Source organism: Vigna unguiculata, chromosome 7 (genome assembly GCF_037176805.1).
Source record: "Vigna unguiculata cultivar grain cowpea cultivar isolate G323 ecotype 2 chromosome 7, ASM3717680v1, whole genome shotgun sequence".
Classification (NCBI taxonomy): domain Eukaryota; kingdom Viridiplantae; phylum Streptophyta; class Magnoliopsida; order Fabales; family Fabaceae; genus Vigna; species Vigna unguiculata.
In genome coordinates this window covers 10,491,440-10,509,529 of record NC_140798.1, presented here as the reverse complement: position 1 = coordinate 10,509,529, position 18,090 = coordinate 10,491,440, and the positions used below count along the sequence as shown (strand labels likewise).

The window sequence follows — 18,090 nt, the reverse complement described above, 5'->3', positions numbered from 1 at the left end:
TTAACATATTAATTTTGAATGAGTTATTTTTTTTATCAATTAGTTTTAAAAAAAAAATTATTTCTTTGTGAATTATCATTCAACACTATTTAAATGGGTTATTTGGACTTTGTTTAAAATTTATGAATGTTATGTATTGTATTTTATTCGAATTTACGATTAAAATATGTTGTTAAATATTTATTTTTATTTTTTTGTAAATATCTGCGGGTACCCGTAGATATCCATAGATATTAAAAAATTATGTGGGTACCCGCATAACGGATATCTGACAGATATAGATACGGGTACAGGACAAATATTTATCTAGTAGGTAAGGTATGAAAAATTTATTATCCACACCCTACCCGTCCCGTTGATATCCCTATCTGCAACATCACCATTTGTTGCAATGTATAAAGTGGGGTGTTTTCTATATGTATATAACAAAAATTATACTCCTCACAATTTTTAATTCTAGAAAACAAATTCAATATAAGAATTGTCAATTTGAACTGCCATTATTCTCATATTATTTCATTTTTTTAGTGTCTTAATTCAAAAATTACATTATTTTTTATAATTATAAATTATTTGTTTATAATCCACCTTTTTATACTCTGTGTTTACAAATTCATAACTTAATAAAAAATATTTATCATAATAATAAATAAATTTAAAAATTAAAAACACTACTTAAAAATAAAAATAACCAACATTAATTTCATTGATCATTTAAAATTGCAAAAAATATTCATTCACAATTACATCAATGTAAATATCTAAAAAAATACAAAGTACTCATAGTTTTTATTTTATATTAATTTAAATATAAAAAAAAAAATACACATCAAATTTGTTTGTAAAGTGATCTTCATAAAGCTTCTAAACTTCCAAATCAACTTGAACAACATATAGAAACAAGTAACTCATGCATTCCTATAAAATGGAATGAAAGAAATTAATCAATTAATATTTTTATAGCAAATAAATCTAAAGTAAAATATTGTACAAAATCTAGGAAACCATATCGATGAGGTTCACACATGGGTTCCCTCCGCTTATAGATCTCACCAAATCAGTAGAAAAAAAGTAATCGACAACAGAAAATATAAATTATTTAGCTCTTATTTTAAATAAAATTTTTTACTTATTCAAAAGAAAAACGAAAAGGTAAATTTTATTAAAACTTTTTCATAGGTTAATACTAATTTACCCATAAAAAAAAGTTGAATAAATGGAACTTCTATACAAGTTTGAGTAAAGAATTTTCCTTTAACTTGTATAAGAAATAGAACTTATATTTTTTATTTATTTTTCGTAAAATTGTTTATAAAGAAAATTGTACCACACCTAACGAACTCAACTAAATGAGTAAACAATGCATCAAGGCAGCCGGGTATTCAGCCTAGGCCGAGTCAGCCTAACTTGTACCGGACCTGGTCAGATTAACCATATAGATGACAACCCTCACGTACATGCCGGAAACAACCCAAGTACACGACTTGGGTTGGCATGGACACAGACTCATAACGGAATAAAGACTAAAGTAACAACAAAGCGGCCAACCTAGGACAGTGTGCGGCCAAGGACGATATCTAACAAGTCAAGAAGTAAACGGATCAGACCGCTCTTGAAGACTTAGTAAAATGGAAGCCCTCGCGTTCAATAGGCCTTAAGGGCCTAGATTAGGGCCCAGGCTCACTCACAGCCCAATAGAACCCAAGTCAAGGCCCAGCCCACGGGACAACCAGACATCATTAATACTCTATAAATACGCATGGACCCCAGTAATTAAAGGTACGCATTCATTAATCACTGATTTGACTTTCTAAGAGCTTTGACTTACTTGAGCTTCAGAGACTCTTCTGCAGGTAACCCCTCCTAGGTTCAAGCTGACATGTATCAACCGGGAAGAAACCAACTGAAGAGATAACGGACTACATGGTAAGGTGACACTTGTGCCTAACTCATCTTATTTGTTCTCTGCAGGAACAATTGGCGCCCACCGTGGGGCACGAGACGAACACCTTTAGTACCCGTTTTTCTCTGAAGATGGTTTTCACCCGTAGCAAAGCTGGAGTGAACAAGCAAGCGGATGTTGGTCCCTCTGGACCTCCTGGCATCACCCCTGATCTGGCCGCCATCCCAGACGGTCAAGCAAAGATGCAACAAGAACTCGCAGATTTGAAGAAACACAGCGCTGACGAAATGGAGGCATTGAGGCAAGAGAACTCTCGCTTGAGGCGAAGGATCGAAGTTGATCCCAATCTGAAGGGAAAAGCCAAAGAAACTTCTGAAGCTGCGAAGTCTCCGGCCTTCCAGCCCATAGAGGAAGAAAGTGAGTACAACCCCACCCCTCACACCTTCACCACCACTCAACAAACACCCATCCCCGTCACCCATCCCCCTCACTTCCCATCTACCCAACCGGGGCTTACCGCACCCCCAACCCCCGCCGCTACCCTCCCTACCACCCAAATCCCCTACAACATACCCACCACCCTACACACCACACATATTCCACCCTACAACCCACAATATCTTCCGACAACCCACATCCCCCCTCACAACCTAACCTCCACCTTCCCCACTATGATCAACCATCCCATCCCACCTCACCTGCTCCCCCCACCAGCCCAGGGGACATCACCCCTTCACTGACTTTATTGCCAACACCCCCCTTCACTGATTTTATCGCCAACACCCCCCTTCCAGCCCAGTGGGAACCTTTCACCCTGGATCGCTATACTGGCGAAACCGACCCTGACGAACACCTTAAGGTCTACATCACCCATGTCGCCCTATACACATCCCAAGACGCAGTCTTTTGCAAAGCTTTCCTCACTACCCTCAAGGGCCCTGCCCTAGAATGGTTCACAACCCTTTCACCTTACTCCATCGACAGCTTCGACGTCCTCTCCCACATGTTCTCTACCCATTTCGCTGGCAGCCGCCCACACCAAACTACCACTATATCCCTCCTAGGCATCCGACAAGAACAAAACGAACCACTCAGAGCATTCATAGATCGCTTCAGCAAGGCAGCCCTTCGTACACCACACCTAAATCAGGAAATGATCCTCTAGTGCATGGCCCTTACCTTACAACCCGGCCCCTACCTTACAACCCGGCCCCATTGCCAACAACGTTTATCTCCACCCACCTGCCTCTATGCACGAACTCAAGTTACGTGTAGCCGACTATGTTCGCATGGAGGAAATACAAACACCAAATTTTGCAACGACTATGCAGCCACCACCGCCAACCCTACCCCACAACCTAACCCACGTCCTGATACCCGCCCATGCGAACCCCGCCAACCTCGCTTCACCAGATATGCCCCTCTTACCGTAGCCCGCTCTCGCATCCTCGACGAAGCCCTACAAGCCGATCTAATCCCTCCACCACGCAAGACAACCACACCTCCCAATGCCGATATGACCAAATATTGCCGTTATCACCGCAACCATGGCCACACTACAGAAGAATGCAAAACACTCCAGGATAAAATAGAAGAACTGGTCAGTGCTGGCCACTTTCGCCGCTTCATCCGAAGAGACGACCACTCCTCCTCCTCTCGAACCCGCCACCCCCCGATCCGATCACAGACGTCCTCCACATGACGCTCGTCATGATAGACACCCCACCCAACCCACCAGTCAAGAACCAGAGCCGGCCCGCACCGACATCACCCCTGTCGACCCTCCCTTACGTGGCACCATTAACACCATCTCTGGTGGCTTCACAAGCGGAGGCTCCACCTCTTTTGCCAGAAAAAGACACCTCCGCCATATACAATCCATTAACCATATCACCCATTCCCACCACAGACGCCGTATGCCTCCTACCGTCTTCACAGATGATGACTTTCACGGCCTCGACCACCAACAAGACGACCCCGTGGTCATCATTGTTGAAATCGAAAATTACGCTGTCAAGAAAGTCCTAGTTGATCAGGGCAGCTCTGTTGATATCCTCTACTGGACCACCTACCAAAAACTTCAACTTCCTGACACCGCCATGGTCCCATATGACGAGCCAATATATGGCTTTTTCGGTGAACAGGTATCCACCCGGGGCTACATTGACCTCCACATCGTCTTTCGAAAGGGGACCCAAACTAAAACCATCCCAATCCGCTTCCTCATCGTCGACGCGCCAACATCCTATAACATCCTCCTGGGCCGTCCTTCCCTCAATACCCTTGGCGCCGTCGTTTCCACCCTTCACATAGCCATGAAGTTCCCTGCCCCGTCCGGCGATATCCTTACCATCCATTACGACCAGCGCTTGGCACGAGAATGTTACATGGCCAGCTTGCGACCACAACTCCCAATCCAACAAACCAACCATATCGAGAGACCCCCCGGCTCCAGCATAGCCCTATCCAGCGAAGATCTTGACCCCAGAATAGGCCGAGATGTTCGCCTTGAATCAGTTGAGGACACCTCTCCTCTAGAGCTTCCCAATGGTCACTCTATTAACCTCGGCACCGGTTTAAACTCTGACGAGCGTGCCACCATCACACCCATCCTTATCAACAACACCGATCTTTTCGCCTGGTCGGCCGCCGACCTCCCTGGAGTGGACCCCCAGGTGGCATCCCACAAATTATCCATATATAAAGAAGCTTGCTACGTATCCCAGAAAAAATGCAAGCTTGGCGAAGAACGTCGGCAAGCAGCCAAGGTTGAAGCCGACAAGCTACTGAGCGCAGGGTTTATAGAAGAAGCTCAGTACACCACTTGACTTTCTAACATTGTCTTGGTAAAGAAAGCCAATGGCAAATGGCGGATGTGCGTAGACTACACAGACTTGAACAAGGCTTGCCCCCATGATGCTTACCCCTTACCCAACATTGACCGACTCGTGGACGGCGGGGCAGGGAACAAGGTGCTTAGCTTTTTGGATGCATATTCAGGATATAACCAAATCCCCATGGCCGCATCAGATATGCACAAAACCGCCTTCATCATGGACGATGCCAACTACTTCTATAGGGTCATGCCCTTTGGCCTCAAAAACGCCGGAGCAACTTACCAACGGCTAATGGACAAGGTGTTCAGCCACCTAATGGGACACTGCGTCAAAGTATACGTCAACGATATGGTTGTCAAGTCTCCAAGTCATCACCAACATGCTGAAGACCTATCAGCAGTTTTCTCCGCACTACGCCAATACAACCTTCGGCTCAACCCCGACAAATGTGTATTCGGCGTTGACCGGGGTAAGTTCCTTGGTTTTATGTTAACCCAACGTGGAATAGAGGCCAACCTTGAAAAATGCAAGGCTATCATCGAAATGCGCAGCCCCACTACCATTAAGGAGGTCCAACGTCTCATTGGCCGTCTCACAGCCATTTCCCGTTTCCTACCCAAACTAGCTGAACAAACCCAACCCATAATCCAACTCCTAAAAAAATCCATCCGGTTCACGTGGACTGATGATTGTGAACAAATATTCCAAAAACTAAAAACAACCTTAACCTCCCCACCTATCCTCCACAAGCTGGACACCCATCAACCCTTGCTTGTATACATCACAGCCACCACCTATACCGTCAGCGCCGCGCTTATCCAAGAAATAGAAGGCACACAGCATCCTGTATATTTTGTGAGCAGAACGTTGCAAGATCCTGAAACCAGATATCAAATGGTAGAAAAGTTGGCCCTATCTTTGGTCCACGCGGCACGCCGCCTACGCCCATATTTCCAAAACCACACCATAACCGTTAAGACCAACTACCCAATTCAAATAATATTACAAAAACCAGATCTGGCCGGACGCATGTCATCATGGGCCGTGGAACTATCAGAATTCAAGATCTGCTGTGAACCCCACGGCCCCATCAAAGCCCAGTGTCTCTTAGACTTCGTCAACGACCTACAACAAACACCTATAGAGGACCAGTGGACGCTTCATGTAGATGGTTCCTCAAATCCAAGGGGTGCCGGCGCCGGCATCGTCTTAGAAGGCCCCAACGACATTCTCATTGAAAAATCCCTTCACTTTGCTTTCAAAACGTCAAATAACCAAGCCGAATACGAAGCCATCCTCGACGGGCTTTCCCTAGCCCGCGAAGTAGGCGTCAAGAGATTAACGTGCAAAATCGACTCCAAACTTACTGTAGGTCATCTAAACGACGAGTTCCAGATCAAAGACCCCATCCTTCTATAGTATTACCATCTGGTCCGTGCAGTCATTCAATCTGCCTTCGAACAAGTTCGCGTCGAACACATCCCAAGAACCGACAACGTCAGGGCCGATATCCTTTCCAAATTGGCCAGCACCAAGCTAAAAAACCGTCACCGATCCTTACTACAGCAAACACTATCCACACCTTCCATCACACACACTTGTCAAAATTTAACCCACACCCCAGCTAACAACGTCACCCCCTCCCAAAGCCATAACTGGACCACCCCCTACATCCAATACCTCAAAACCGGCAACCCCCCCTAGACGCAGACAAAACTTGGCTGGCCAAGGCCACCAGGTACACCATGATAGGCGATGACCTCTACAAACGCGGATATGGCCAACCCCTCCTTAAATGCGTCACTGCAGAGCAAGCCCAATATATTATCAAAGAGCTACACGAAGGTATTTGTGGTTACCATTCCGGCGCACGTACCATGGCTACTAGAGTTCTTAGAGCCGGATATTTCTGGCTGACTATAAAAGCAGACTATCAGGATCATGTCTGGAAATGCAAATCATGTCAGAAACATGGCAACCTTATTCACCAGAAATAAGAACAACTACACCACATACTATCCCCACGGCCATTCGCTAAGTGGGGAATGGACATTCTCGGCCCCTTTTCACCTGGCAAAGGGCAGGTAAAATTCCTAATTGTAGCCGTCGATTATTTCACTAAATGGATAGAAGCCAAGCCGCTAACCACCATCACGGCCCAGCAAGTTCAACAATTTGTGTGGAAGGAAATTATATGCAGATATGGCGTACCACATACCATCATCACAAACAATGGCCGACAATTTATTGACAAGGAGTTAGCCAAATTCTACACTAGCCTAGGCATCAAACACATTACAAGCTCTGTAGAACACCCACAAACCAATGGACAAGCAGAGGCGGCGAATAAAGTTATCCTCGTGGAGCTGTGCAAGAGATTGGATACCGCCAAGGGCCGATGGCCCAAAGAATTAATAGAAGTACTATGGGCCTACAGATGCACCCCTCAATCGTCAACAAACGAATCCCCATTCAGTCTAGTCTACGACGCAGACGCCATGATACCGGTAGAAATTGGCGAGCCATCTCTGTGCCGAGAACTATACGACCCAAACCACAATCACCAAAACATGGCCTTGCATCTCGACCTTCTACCCGAACTCAGAGAAAAAGCCCAGATACGCAACTTAGCTGCCAAACAACGAGCTGCCAGGAAATATAATGCAAATCTATGTCCACGATTGTTCGTCACCGAGGACCTAGTATGGAGAATGGCCAGCAATGCTAGAAAGAAGGATGGCAAGTTCTCCGCCAATTGGGACGGCCCGTACCGCATACGCAAAGATGCAGGAGGAGGAGCTTATCGCCTGGAACACTTATCTAGGGAAGAGATTCTCAACACTTGGAATGTATCTCACCTCAAATTCTATTTCAGTTGAATGTATATTGTAATTGAACCAATACTTGTAGCCCCGGGTGTACTCTTTTTCCTCACTTGGTCTTTTTTCCCTAAGAAGGGTTTTGGCCAGGGAGGTTTTAACGAGGCACCCCTATTCAATAAATAAAAAGAAGGGTTCCCAACCATACGACTTTCTCGTGTGTTTTCTTTCACATTCGTTTAAGTTCCTCACCCTTACCCCAAGTAAGCGGTCTGGGTCGAACACCCCTATATTATGATTAATTCGTTTAAGTTCCCCACTTTTACCCCAAGTAAGTGGCCTGGGTCAAACACCCCTATATTATGATTAATTCGTTTAAGTTTCCCACCCTTACCCCAAGTAAGCAGTCTAGGTCGAACACCCCTATATTATGATTAATTCGTTTAAGTTCCCCACCCTTACCCCAAGTAAGCGGCCTGGGTCGAACACCCCTATATTATGATTAATTCGTTTAAGTTCCCCACCCTTATCCCAAGTAAGCGGCCTGGGTCGAACACCCCTATATTATGATTAATTCGTTTAAATTCCCCACCCTTACCCCAAGTAAGCGGCCTGGGTCGAACACCCCTATATTATGATTAATTTGTTTAAGTTCCCCACCCTTACCCCAAGTAAGCGGCCTGGGTCGAACACCCCTATATTATGATTAATTTGTTTAAGTTCCCCACCCTTACCCCAAGTAAGCAGCCTGGGTCGAACACCCCTATATTATGATTAATTCGTTTAAGTTTCCCACCCTTACCCCAAGTAAGCGGCCTGGGTCGAACACCCCTATATTATGATTAATTCGTTTAAGTTCCCCACCCTTACCCCAAGTAAGGAGCCTGGGTCGAACACCCCTATATTATGATTAATTCGATTAAGTTCCTCACCCTTACCCCAAGTAAGCGGCCTGTGTCGAACACCCTTAACATATAACTTATCGCGACGCACATGCGCCACATATTATCACAACTCGGCATACACAATAACACAGAACGTTAACCGCATTAAACATAAACGCAAAGTATACCTACGTAACACAATGTACCAGTTATTACAGACATAGGCTCAAATATGTTCATAACAATAAAAGTTAAAGTCCTATTCTGCCGCGTCAGCCCCCACTTCCCCAGCATCAACCGCCTCGATAACCTCTTCAACCACTTTCTCTTCCACCCTCACATCCGCTTCCTCACCAGCACTACCATCATCCTCATTCACAAGCCTCCCATCGACAACATCCTTGTTGACATCAAACTTGACGTCCGTAACATCCACCTCCTTGTGGAAAAATGCCGCTTGACGCAACCCTTTTTCAAAACCATTGATGTGTTCCTGTATAATGCTAGTCTTCAGATCATCGAGCTCGCCCACAGCTCCATCATACTTATCCTTCAAGTTCTCATAGTCCTCTTCCAATTCCCATATCCTTTTATTCAACTTCTCCTCAGAATCCAAGCAAAGAACCCTCCATGTCGCCAACCTCTTTCTCTCCGCATCCCAACTTTCTTTTGCCTTCTCCGACGCAGCCTTTTCCTCCTCCAGCTTATCCACCTTCCCCTGCAACTCCTCCACCTTTTCCCGGCCCCCCTATTTCACTTCCCTCTTATAAAAGGACCCCACGCGCCGGCTCAAAACTAAAGCCTTGCTCCCAAACTCCACCATTGTCCTCACAAGGTGGTCCGCATCCATGCCGTCAATAGAATTCACAATGGTATCTGGGAGGGTAATTGAAATTTCCTTCCTCACAGATATTTTTGGCAACTCGATCAACCCAAATTTCGGCCCTTTCTCGCCACTGGCCGATCCTGCCCCACTAACCGACCCCGTTCCGAGCGGGGCCGCCCTTACCTTCTTCATATCTTTTCCCTTCCTGGGTCGAGGCGGTAACTCAGCCTTCCTCTTAGTCCCGTCGTGCACATGCACCTCCACCACAAATGCTTGCAAGTTGAGAACATCAGTCTTCCCAGCCGCCTTGGCCTTAGCAGCCATCTCCTTCCTCAGCGTTTGAAAAAGCGCTAAGTTCTTCTTTCCAGACTGCGCCATATGCCCTACAATAATACATTACAACTCGGATCAAAACAACTTAGAATTATTAACACAGTTTAAGTAATAAACAGATACCTTCAGTATCTATTATCGGGTGCACCGAATTATATACTCTAACTAAGCTCTTAGTGGGCAACTTATCAACAAGCTTCAACAAGATCTCCACAACCTCCTTATCACCAGCCGACAACTCATCCACCCCCATGTCCTTATATCGAGAAGGATTGCTTGTCCAACTAAAAGGGAATTTGGTGCTTCCATCTGCGTTCAAAAAATGAGCTTTTCCTCCTTCTTTAACGACAACCTTGAAGTACCCATCCTTGAAATGCTTGAAAGACTAGGAGAATGCATCCAGTCTGCTGATGCTGGGGCGACTTATCAAAGATAGCCAAGTAGCCGGCCGCTGGGGTCTAGTGTCGTAAAAATACAAAAAAGCATAAGGAGTGGGCTCCAAGTATAAGGACTGGCACAAGATGCGGAAGGCCTGCAAGTAGGCCCAACTATTCGGATGTAGCTGTGTAGGTGCCACATTCAATGCTCGCAATACGCCTATAGTGAAACCGTCTAACGACAATCACACATGAAGTTGAGAAAAGTGGCACATATACATGTAGAAAAACTTCTTAGTAGCCCCCTCCTGCCCATGGCATACCCGGTCGATAGCACTAACCCTCTCTAGAGAAACAATGTCCCCACTAACACCCTTGGAGATGACAGGTATGCAGTTTAACCAAGAGTTCAGTAGACGGGACCACCTGAACAAAGATGATTGGTTACGAACGTCAGCAGCCACCCACCCATAGCCACCTTTCGCCGGCCAATTGCTTTCCGCCAACTCTTCGGGGGGATTCTCTTGAACCTCCCTCACAGTCTCCATTGGAATCCCACTTGTAACGACCCCAGAACTCGTACCCTCTTCGTCAAATTTTCTACCCTTACTTCTATCTGACTCGGTACTCTCACTACTACTAGACGTAGACATACTATCGCTACTAGACATACCTGTTTTCATTTTTACGGGAAGATGTCGGCTGAGTTTGGGAACTAGTCGGACAATATGATGCGCACAAGATCTCTGAATTCAGAACTCTCGCAAATGAACCAAGTAACCCCTCACCCGTTTTCAAACCTATATTTATAGTCCAGGATCCCAAACGATGTGTGCGGCCAAGGACAGTGTGCGGCCAAGGACGATATCTAACAAGTCAAGAAGTAAACGGATCAGACCGCTCTTGAAGACTTAGTAAAATGGAAGCCCCCGCGTTCAATAGGCCTTAAGGGCCTGGATTAGGGTCTAGGCCCACTCACAGCCCAAGATAGAACTCAAGTCAAGGCCCGGCCCACGGGACAACCAAACATCATTAATACTCTATAAATACGCGTGGACCCCAGTAATTAAAGGTACGCATTCATTAATCACTGATTTGACTTTCTGAGAGCTTTGACTTACTTGAGCTTCGGAGACTCTTCTGCAGGTAACCCCTCCTAGGTTCAAGCTGACATGTATCAACCGGGGAGAAACCAACTGAAGAGATAATGGACTACATGGTAAGGTGACACTTGTGCCTAACTCATCTTATTTGTTTTCTACAGGAACAAAAATTATATAAACAAGACCACACTTCTCTACTGCTTGTAAATTTAGAACATTGCATTCAATAGAAAAGAGTACTTACATTTGAAAACTAATTATTAGGTAATTTTGTATCATTACCTTTTTTGTAATTCTACCAATTTTTAACTAAGCACATACTTTAGTTTTAAACTTAAATAAAATATTGATAATGTTGGATTACGGTATATATAGTGTTGAAATACATCGATGAGACGATATAAGGGTGAATTCAAATTCGTAAGTATTATATAGTTGTTGTAGTTGAAGCCTAATCGTTCTAATCATACGAGTTAAAATTCAACTTACTAGAGGAGACAACTATGAATCATAATACTCAAGCGGCTAAAGTAGTTAAACAAACACTATCATACATTGGACGGACAATACAATGATTTATTTGGTCAATAATCATTTTAGTCTAACATATGTTCATGCAGCTAAATTACACTCTTGAACTATTGATCAGATGATATCACAAGACATTCTGATTAGATGAAAGTGACAATAGACAAATTAAAGTCATTGACCATAACATTGCTAGTCAACGTTCTCAATTTTTTTCGTTGCTCTAATTATTTATTTATTGCTTTATAATATCAAGTCATAAAGTACAAATTATTTTTTAGATAATAAAACATAAATAAAAAGTTTGATTATAAAGTAAAAATGATGTTAATGAAAAACAATCATGTTATTTCTATATACATAAATGATTAATATATGACTAACAATTAATTTGATCTTGATTAATTTTTTATAGGTAATTATACTACTAATGATATATTACAGAATATGCTACATAAGTATTTATGCAAACTTTGTACAAATAAATAATTTGTAGAAAGAGAAAAGCACATAAAGGATTTATACTAGTTCACTTCATGAGTACAAACCTCTCTAGCGTACTCCAAGTACAAACCTCTCTAGCCTACACCAAGTACAAACATCTTCAAGTATTACATCCTTGACTTCCCTAAGATCAAGAACTTTCAAATGAAAATTACAAGAAACACTCACAAAGTAAGAGAGTATAATTCATATCACATGTTACAACTTCACTTTGTGAAGCATATTACAATGTGTGCTCAACCCAAATTTCACAATTCACTATAAATATGAAAATTTCACATCTTTAGCACTTTGGTATTCTAGCATATTGTTCTATGCCCTTTTAGAGCTTCTCATAGAGAATTCTCGTACAACTTTGCATCCTTTATATAGATGTTGAGTTGCTAGCCGTCGAGAATTCGTATTGCATTGCTTCATCGTAATCTTCATGATTTTTTTCATTAAGGAATGACTTGATCAATTCTTCAATTTGATTATTCAATGTTATTCTTCAGTGTCATTCTCCAAGACTTTAATTTTGAATCACTAATGCTCTTTGTGATATCTTATTTCCTTTTTTGATTGAGCACAAGCTTGATTTGCATTATGTACTTTATTCAACTTTCACATTTGCCTTGTTAAAAAACTATGTATAATATGATTCTGCAATTGTACCATTAGAGAAATAATATTTTTAATTACAATCAATCAACAAGTTGGTCTTAAGTCAAACAAATTGTTTCCAAATATTCATATGACTTAGATGAACCTTTAATTTAAAAAATTCTTCTTTCGGAGTGTAATTATCAAGAAATAATTCTTTAATGTTGTTGTTCATTTAATCAAATCTCATATTCAAATGACCAAATAAATGTATCATATCAAATGATCAATAAGTGATTAAAGAAAAGAAAACATTTAGCCAAATGACTCAACTCATTATGACTTGTCTATCGCGTGTAGAAATTTAGTACTTGTTACTTTGACTTATTTGGTTAACACACTCATCTAACTCAGCCAAATTTGATCAGATATTGATCAGGATCGATTCAATCGAATTTGATCAAATTTCGGTCGAAGCCGAATTCAGTCAAAATCAACTCATTTGAATTCGGTCGAGACTAACTCAGCCAAATTCGAGACCAACTAAATAAAAAGTTAGATAAAAACCCGAATGTAAAAGCAATTAGAGGCTAGATGAACTACAATATAAGATAAAAGAGGATGGATAAATTCGTTAATACTTCATTCTCTTTTCATATTATCCTTCAATGAGTGTTTTACTATTACCTGAGTTTTCAGTTTATCATTTATGTAATAAACTGTCATACAATAAATTTGAGCATAATATTAAATTTCACTTGGTGTTATGTTGATGTTCATTGAACTGCATTGTAAATCCATTCAGACATCAATTGAATTTAGTATTATGTACACTATTAAAGTCTCGTGGGAGAAAATAAGCAATGAGGAAATAATTAAATATGCATATATGGCTCTCTATTATATATGATTACATAACCACTACCAAGAGCAAATTACTATAAGAAAAACCGTATGAGTAAAGAACTCTCAATGGACAGATAAATATTACTACAGAACAAAAAAATAAATTATGTGATAAATTTATTCCTTGCGTTTTGGTCCATAGAGTTGTATCCCTCGTTTATTCAGCGCTTGTACAGGTCTCGAATTCTGCGCTGCATGCTGCCATTGAATCACACAAAGGTAACACTTAGTTTTTTTATTTTTATTTTTAATTTTTTTCCATAAAAACAAAAAGAGCTAAAAACTTTTTGGCTTCATTTTCATTCTGATTTTCATCATTAGTGCAGTAAATCAACACTTACATCGTGGACAGCCTCTCTAAGTAAATTCACTTGTGCCCTCGACACACTTCTTATCTGGAGAACACGAAGGTTTAAAGGTTTAATTAAACAGGTAATTAATTACGATGATTGATTAAATAATTTACAATGATTTAACAGTACCTTTTTATTTATAGTCCAAATGACACCTTCGGTGCAAGGAGGGACAGTGAGGGAACCAATGTATCTGTAGTACTTCTTGCCACCCAATTTAATTTCTGAGGGATCAAACACCCCAATTTTCTTTTCTACTTCATTATCCACCATGCTTTCTATGATTTTTGACAACTGAAATCATTTCAAATATACTTGTTATTATTCAAGAAAATAAATACCCTAATTAAGTTCTTCTTCATACATTGATTATTAAAGACTTGATGTAGAGTTCAGATTAGTAATTAAGAAATTGAAAGAGAAAATGCTGACATAAAAAAGTTACCTTGGTGAGAATAGGATCGGGTCGACCAATCTTGAACAGAAGACCAACAACAGCAATATTCACTTTTCCATTTTCGCTTTTTCTTTCATGAACCATGTGGAGCTCCAAGTCATACCTATATAATACACTTTTAATTTTTTTTTTCATTTAATTTTGTGAAATTCTATGGTTTTAATTTGTTTTGTTTTTATTGAGTTTAAAAGGGGTTTCACTGAAAAAAATAAACACCAATGAGACATGAGTCTAATCACATAAGACATTGATAACACTCTCAATCCAAAATCTTAAAATGATGGTTTTGTGGACCTTTATTTTTATATAGTACTCAACTTTCTCATTTTTACTTAATATGAGACTTAGACTCACACTTAAATCTTCAACCGTTTTTTCATTTAATTTTTGTTTTAATTCGGGACAGAATAAAGACAAAGATTTTGAAGCAAGACAAACCTCCTTCCATTGATGGTATGTTCTGAAGGTGAGTGCCAATGGCACTGACGCAGAAAAAATTCACTGCCATTGATGTTTATTGATCCAGCATCTTCTCCCCATTTCAGCTGCAACCGTTACGTAAATTAATTATAAATTAAAACATTTGAGATTTTAATAATCAAAGTTTAAGCCAAGTGATCAAATATCTTATGCTTAATGAAGACAAAAATTAAGTATTAGGTAGCTAATGACAGTTAATTTCTTATACATGATGAGCTGTAGACAATATAGAAAACCTATACTCAATCAATAAAAATGTCATTTCATCTTTTTTAAAATGTGCAACAGCTTAAATAAATAAATAAACAAATATGAACCTAGAGTATACAAATTGCATTATTTGGTTCTGTTATTTTATGCAAATTATTCATAGCCACGTATATGGAAGTTTATGTTTTAAGGCACGTGAGAGACAGATAAGAAAACATTGTCAAGATGCGTGAAGTAAGAGATTTTTTTAAGCAATAATGTTAAATTTCTTACAATTTTGTTTTTCTAATTATTAAATAAAAATATATATATGTGTAACTATCTTTTTAAGACATTAAATGATCCTTTTTTTTTTTAATTGACTAGAGTGTCTATAGCAGAAAGGCAATATTATTGGAGCCCGATGAACTAGATGGTAAAATTCTTTTGTTGAAATATGATATAATAGTGATAAAATAATCCATTATTTGTTATCCTAAAAACATATAAAGTTAATTAAACCAAATTTATTTATTTATTCTACAGATGATTCATCTATTAATTTAATGAATTATTCTGCTGTGCCAACTATTAATGGATCAAAATTAATCCAACTAAATTTTTCATAATTCAAATCCTTTTTTAAGCTTATCTTTTTCAAAAATAATTTTTTAACATTTGTTCACCAAATTTAATTTTAAGAAACTTTTTCCAATTGTATTTCTTAAAATATTTTTAAGGATAGATTAAATAACAATCCATAAAAATATGTTAATTGATAGATTTGATTAACTTTTGATTGACTGACCAAATTTTAGTGGATGAAAAGGAATTAATAATTTTTTTATCATTTTCATTGTGATTCTAAACTAAATTCATCAGATTTATCTATTTTCTCATCCTAATATGAATAACAGATATAACAGACAGCTTTTTTTCCTTTTCGCTTTTTCCTTATTATATGTTTTCTTTATATAAAGTTTTCTCTTCTATTATTACATTCCTTATTCTTGCTGTGTTTTATCTGTATGCTTACACCCAAACAAAACAAATAAAACAAAAAAAAAGTAATAAAAGAGAGAAACAGAAAGAAAAAGTTGATGTAGATAAAAGTAACAAAAAAAAAAATAAAAGAACAATTATAGCCTTTGTTAACCTCGTGATTTTGTACATCTAAATATCTATCATGATCCATGAGTATGCATTATTAGACTGAGACACACTATCATGTTTATACCTAAGGAATCATCAGTTTTCAGAATTTTTCAGATGAGAGAAGAACCCACACTAATTCCAGAAAACTGTTACAAAAAAGTTGTTTGTATTCCTTTCTTTCAATTCCAAAGACAAAATGAAGTTAAAATATATGTTTGAAACATGTTCTGAGGTTTTGAAATACTGATTTTTATTCATCAGAATAGAGGATAGAGATCGTGAGTTCAACTTTCTTTGATAACAAAATTAACAATTAATATTTGTGATAAAAAAAATTTGTTGATGGATTACCTCAATATCATGGCCTCTGTTTTTGACAGTAGCATTCTGAGGCTTATAGTGCTTCTTTAGCTGCCCCAAGTTTGGCACCACTCTAACCCTGTGGCTTGACAAATCAATTGGAGACTGCATTTTGCCAGTTTTACATGTTTCCCATTCCTTCTTCAGTTCCCCCCAGTGTGAGGGACCCTTCTCACTCCCTCTTATGTAATCAAACTCACTCTCATCCTCTGCACAACCACATGCATACATCAAATTCATTCATCAATCAAAACAAAACAAAACAAAACTCAAACACTTGTTCCACTTACCAACTTCCTGTGCTCTAGTCCATGTTGTTGAATGGAGTAGGATGATGACAAGTATTATCAGATTTGGAACAAAAACTCTGCATCTCATTCGGTGATTCATGTTGATTTCAAAGGATGATCAAGTTTCAGATTTCTGGAGTTCAAAGCTGAAGAAGATGCAAAGGGGTGATTCTCAGAGATATGTAAAATTGAAGGGAGGAAGAGCATTAGGGCTTACTATATATACACATTCGCAGGCGTTGGTTTGGTGTGGGAAAGCGAAACTTTATAAGTCAAACACAGAATTTCAGTTTTCAAATCTTATTTTTCTTCACATACCACCTTTTCTTTTCTACTTAACTACCATAACTTTCCAAATTTTTTTCACATTTTACTATTTAAGTTTTATATGTTTTACATTTAACGACATATGTCCATGTAACGTAAATATTTTAATTTTATATATATTTATATAAGAGTTAAATATGTTTTTGAACTTTGATAAAAAAATTAAAATTTGTCTCTATCTCAAATTTTTATATAATTTGGTCCTTAAACTTAAAATATAAATAAATATAACCTTTCTAATTAGATTGTGTTAATTTTTTTTTATGTATGAAATAACATTTTATGGTAGCATTTAAGTTATGTATACTTCTAGATGCGTATTAGTTCAAATACTAACTTCAAACATCATTTTGACACACGTAGACAAAATTAACGTGATTGAGTTTAAAGCACTAACGAGCTATAATCACATACCACATTATATACTCTTTGGAGAACTTGACACGGAGAACAACACCAAGTTTTTATTATGTAATACTATATTTTGTTTTTCAAATAACTTTGTATATATTATCTGTAAAAGGGTTAAAGCATTCCAAGTACTTCATTATTATTATAATCTTTGTCAATCAACAAAAAAAACATCTGAGTTGAGAAGATCATATTCGTTCATTATTAAAATTTAAGAATCAAAATATATAAATATAAAAATTTTAAATAAAAACATTTTAGGAATTCTAAACATATTTGACCCTTTATATAAAACATTATTTGGTATAGATTTATATTTTCTAAACTTTTTTGCCAGAATATATTTTATCATATTGATAAAGCGTATGAAAATTAAAGTAAAGTGAAATTATTAAAATAATATAGTGATGAAATATATGATCATTTCTTTCTTTTTCTTTTTTTTTTACCTTTGTCGTATTTGAAA

The 18,090-nt window shown here is 39.0% G+C and overlaps 1 protein-coding gene across 1 annotated transcript; it reads right to left on the bottom strand.

Moving 5' to 3' along the window:
* Positions 1 to 13,560: 13,560 nt before the first annotated feature.
* On the bottom strand, positions 13,561 to 17,136 carry LOC114190559 (alpha carbonic anhydrase 7-like). The gene is made up of 7 exons (XM_028079496.2): positions 16,887 to 17,136; positions 16,588 to 16,805; positions 14,851 to 14,957; positions 14,401 to 14,515; positions 14,085 to 14,249; positions 13,944 to 13,997; positions 13,561 to 13,800 (listed from the first exon to the last, which is right to left on the bottom strand). The coding sequence occupies exons 1-7, from the start codon at positions 16,984 to 16,986 to the stop codon at positions 13,720 to 13,722; spliced, it is 840 nt and encodes a 279-aa protein (XP_027935297.1). The 5' UTR covers positions 16,987 to 17,136; the 3' UTR covers positions 13,561 to 13,719.
* Between the last annotated feature and the right edge of the window lie 954 nt (positions 17,137 to 18,090).

Bases quoted from the DNA above. Each gene is read 5' to 3' on its own strand.
- LOC114190559 (XM_028079496.2), bottom strand. From the start codon at position 16,986: ATGAATCACCGAATGAGATGCAGAGTTTTTGTTCCAAATCTGATAATA. The intron at 14,250-14,400 runs GTAACTTTTTTA...AAATGATTTCAG, and splicing joins CCGATCCTATTCTCACCAAG to TTGTCAAAAATCATAGAAAG. The intron at 13,998-14,084 runs GTACTGTTAAAT...CGTGTTCTCCAG, and splicing joins TTTGGACTATAAATAAAAAG to ATAAGAAGTGTGTCGAGGGC.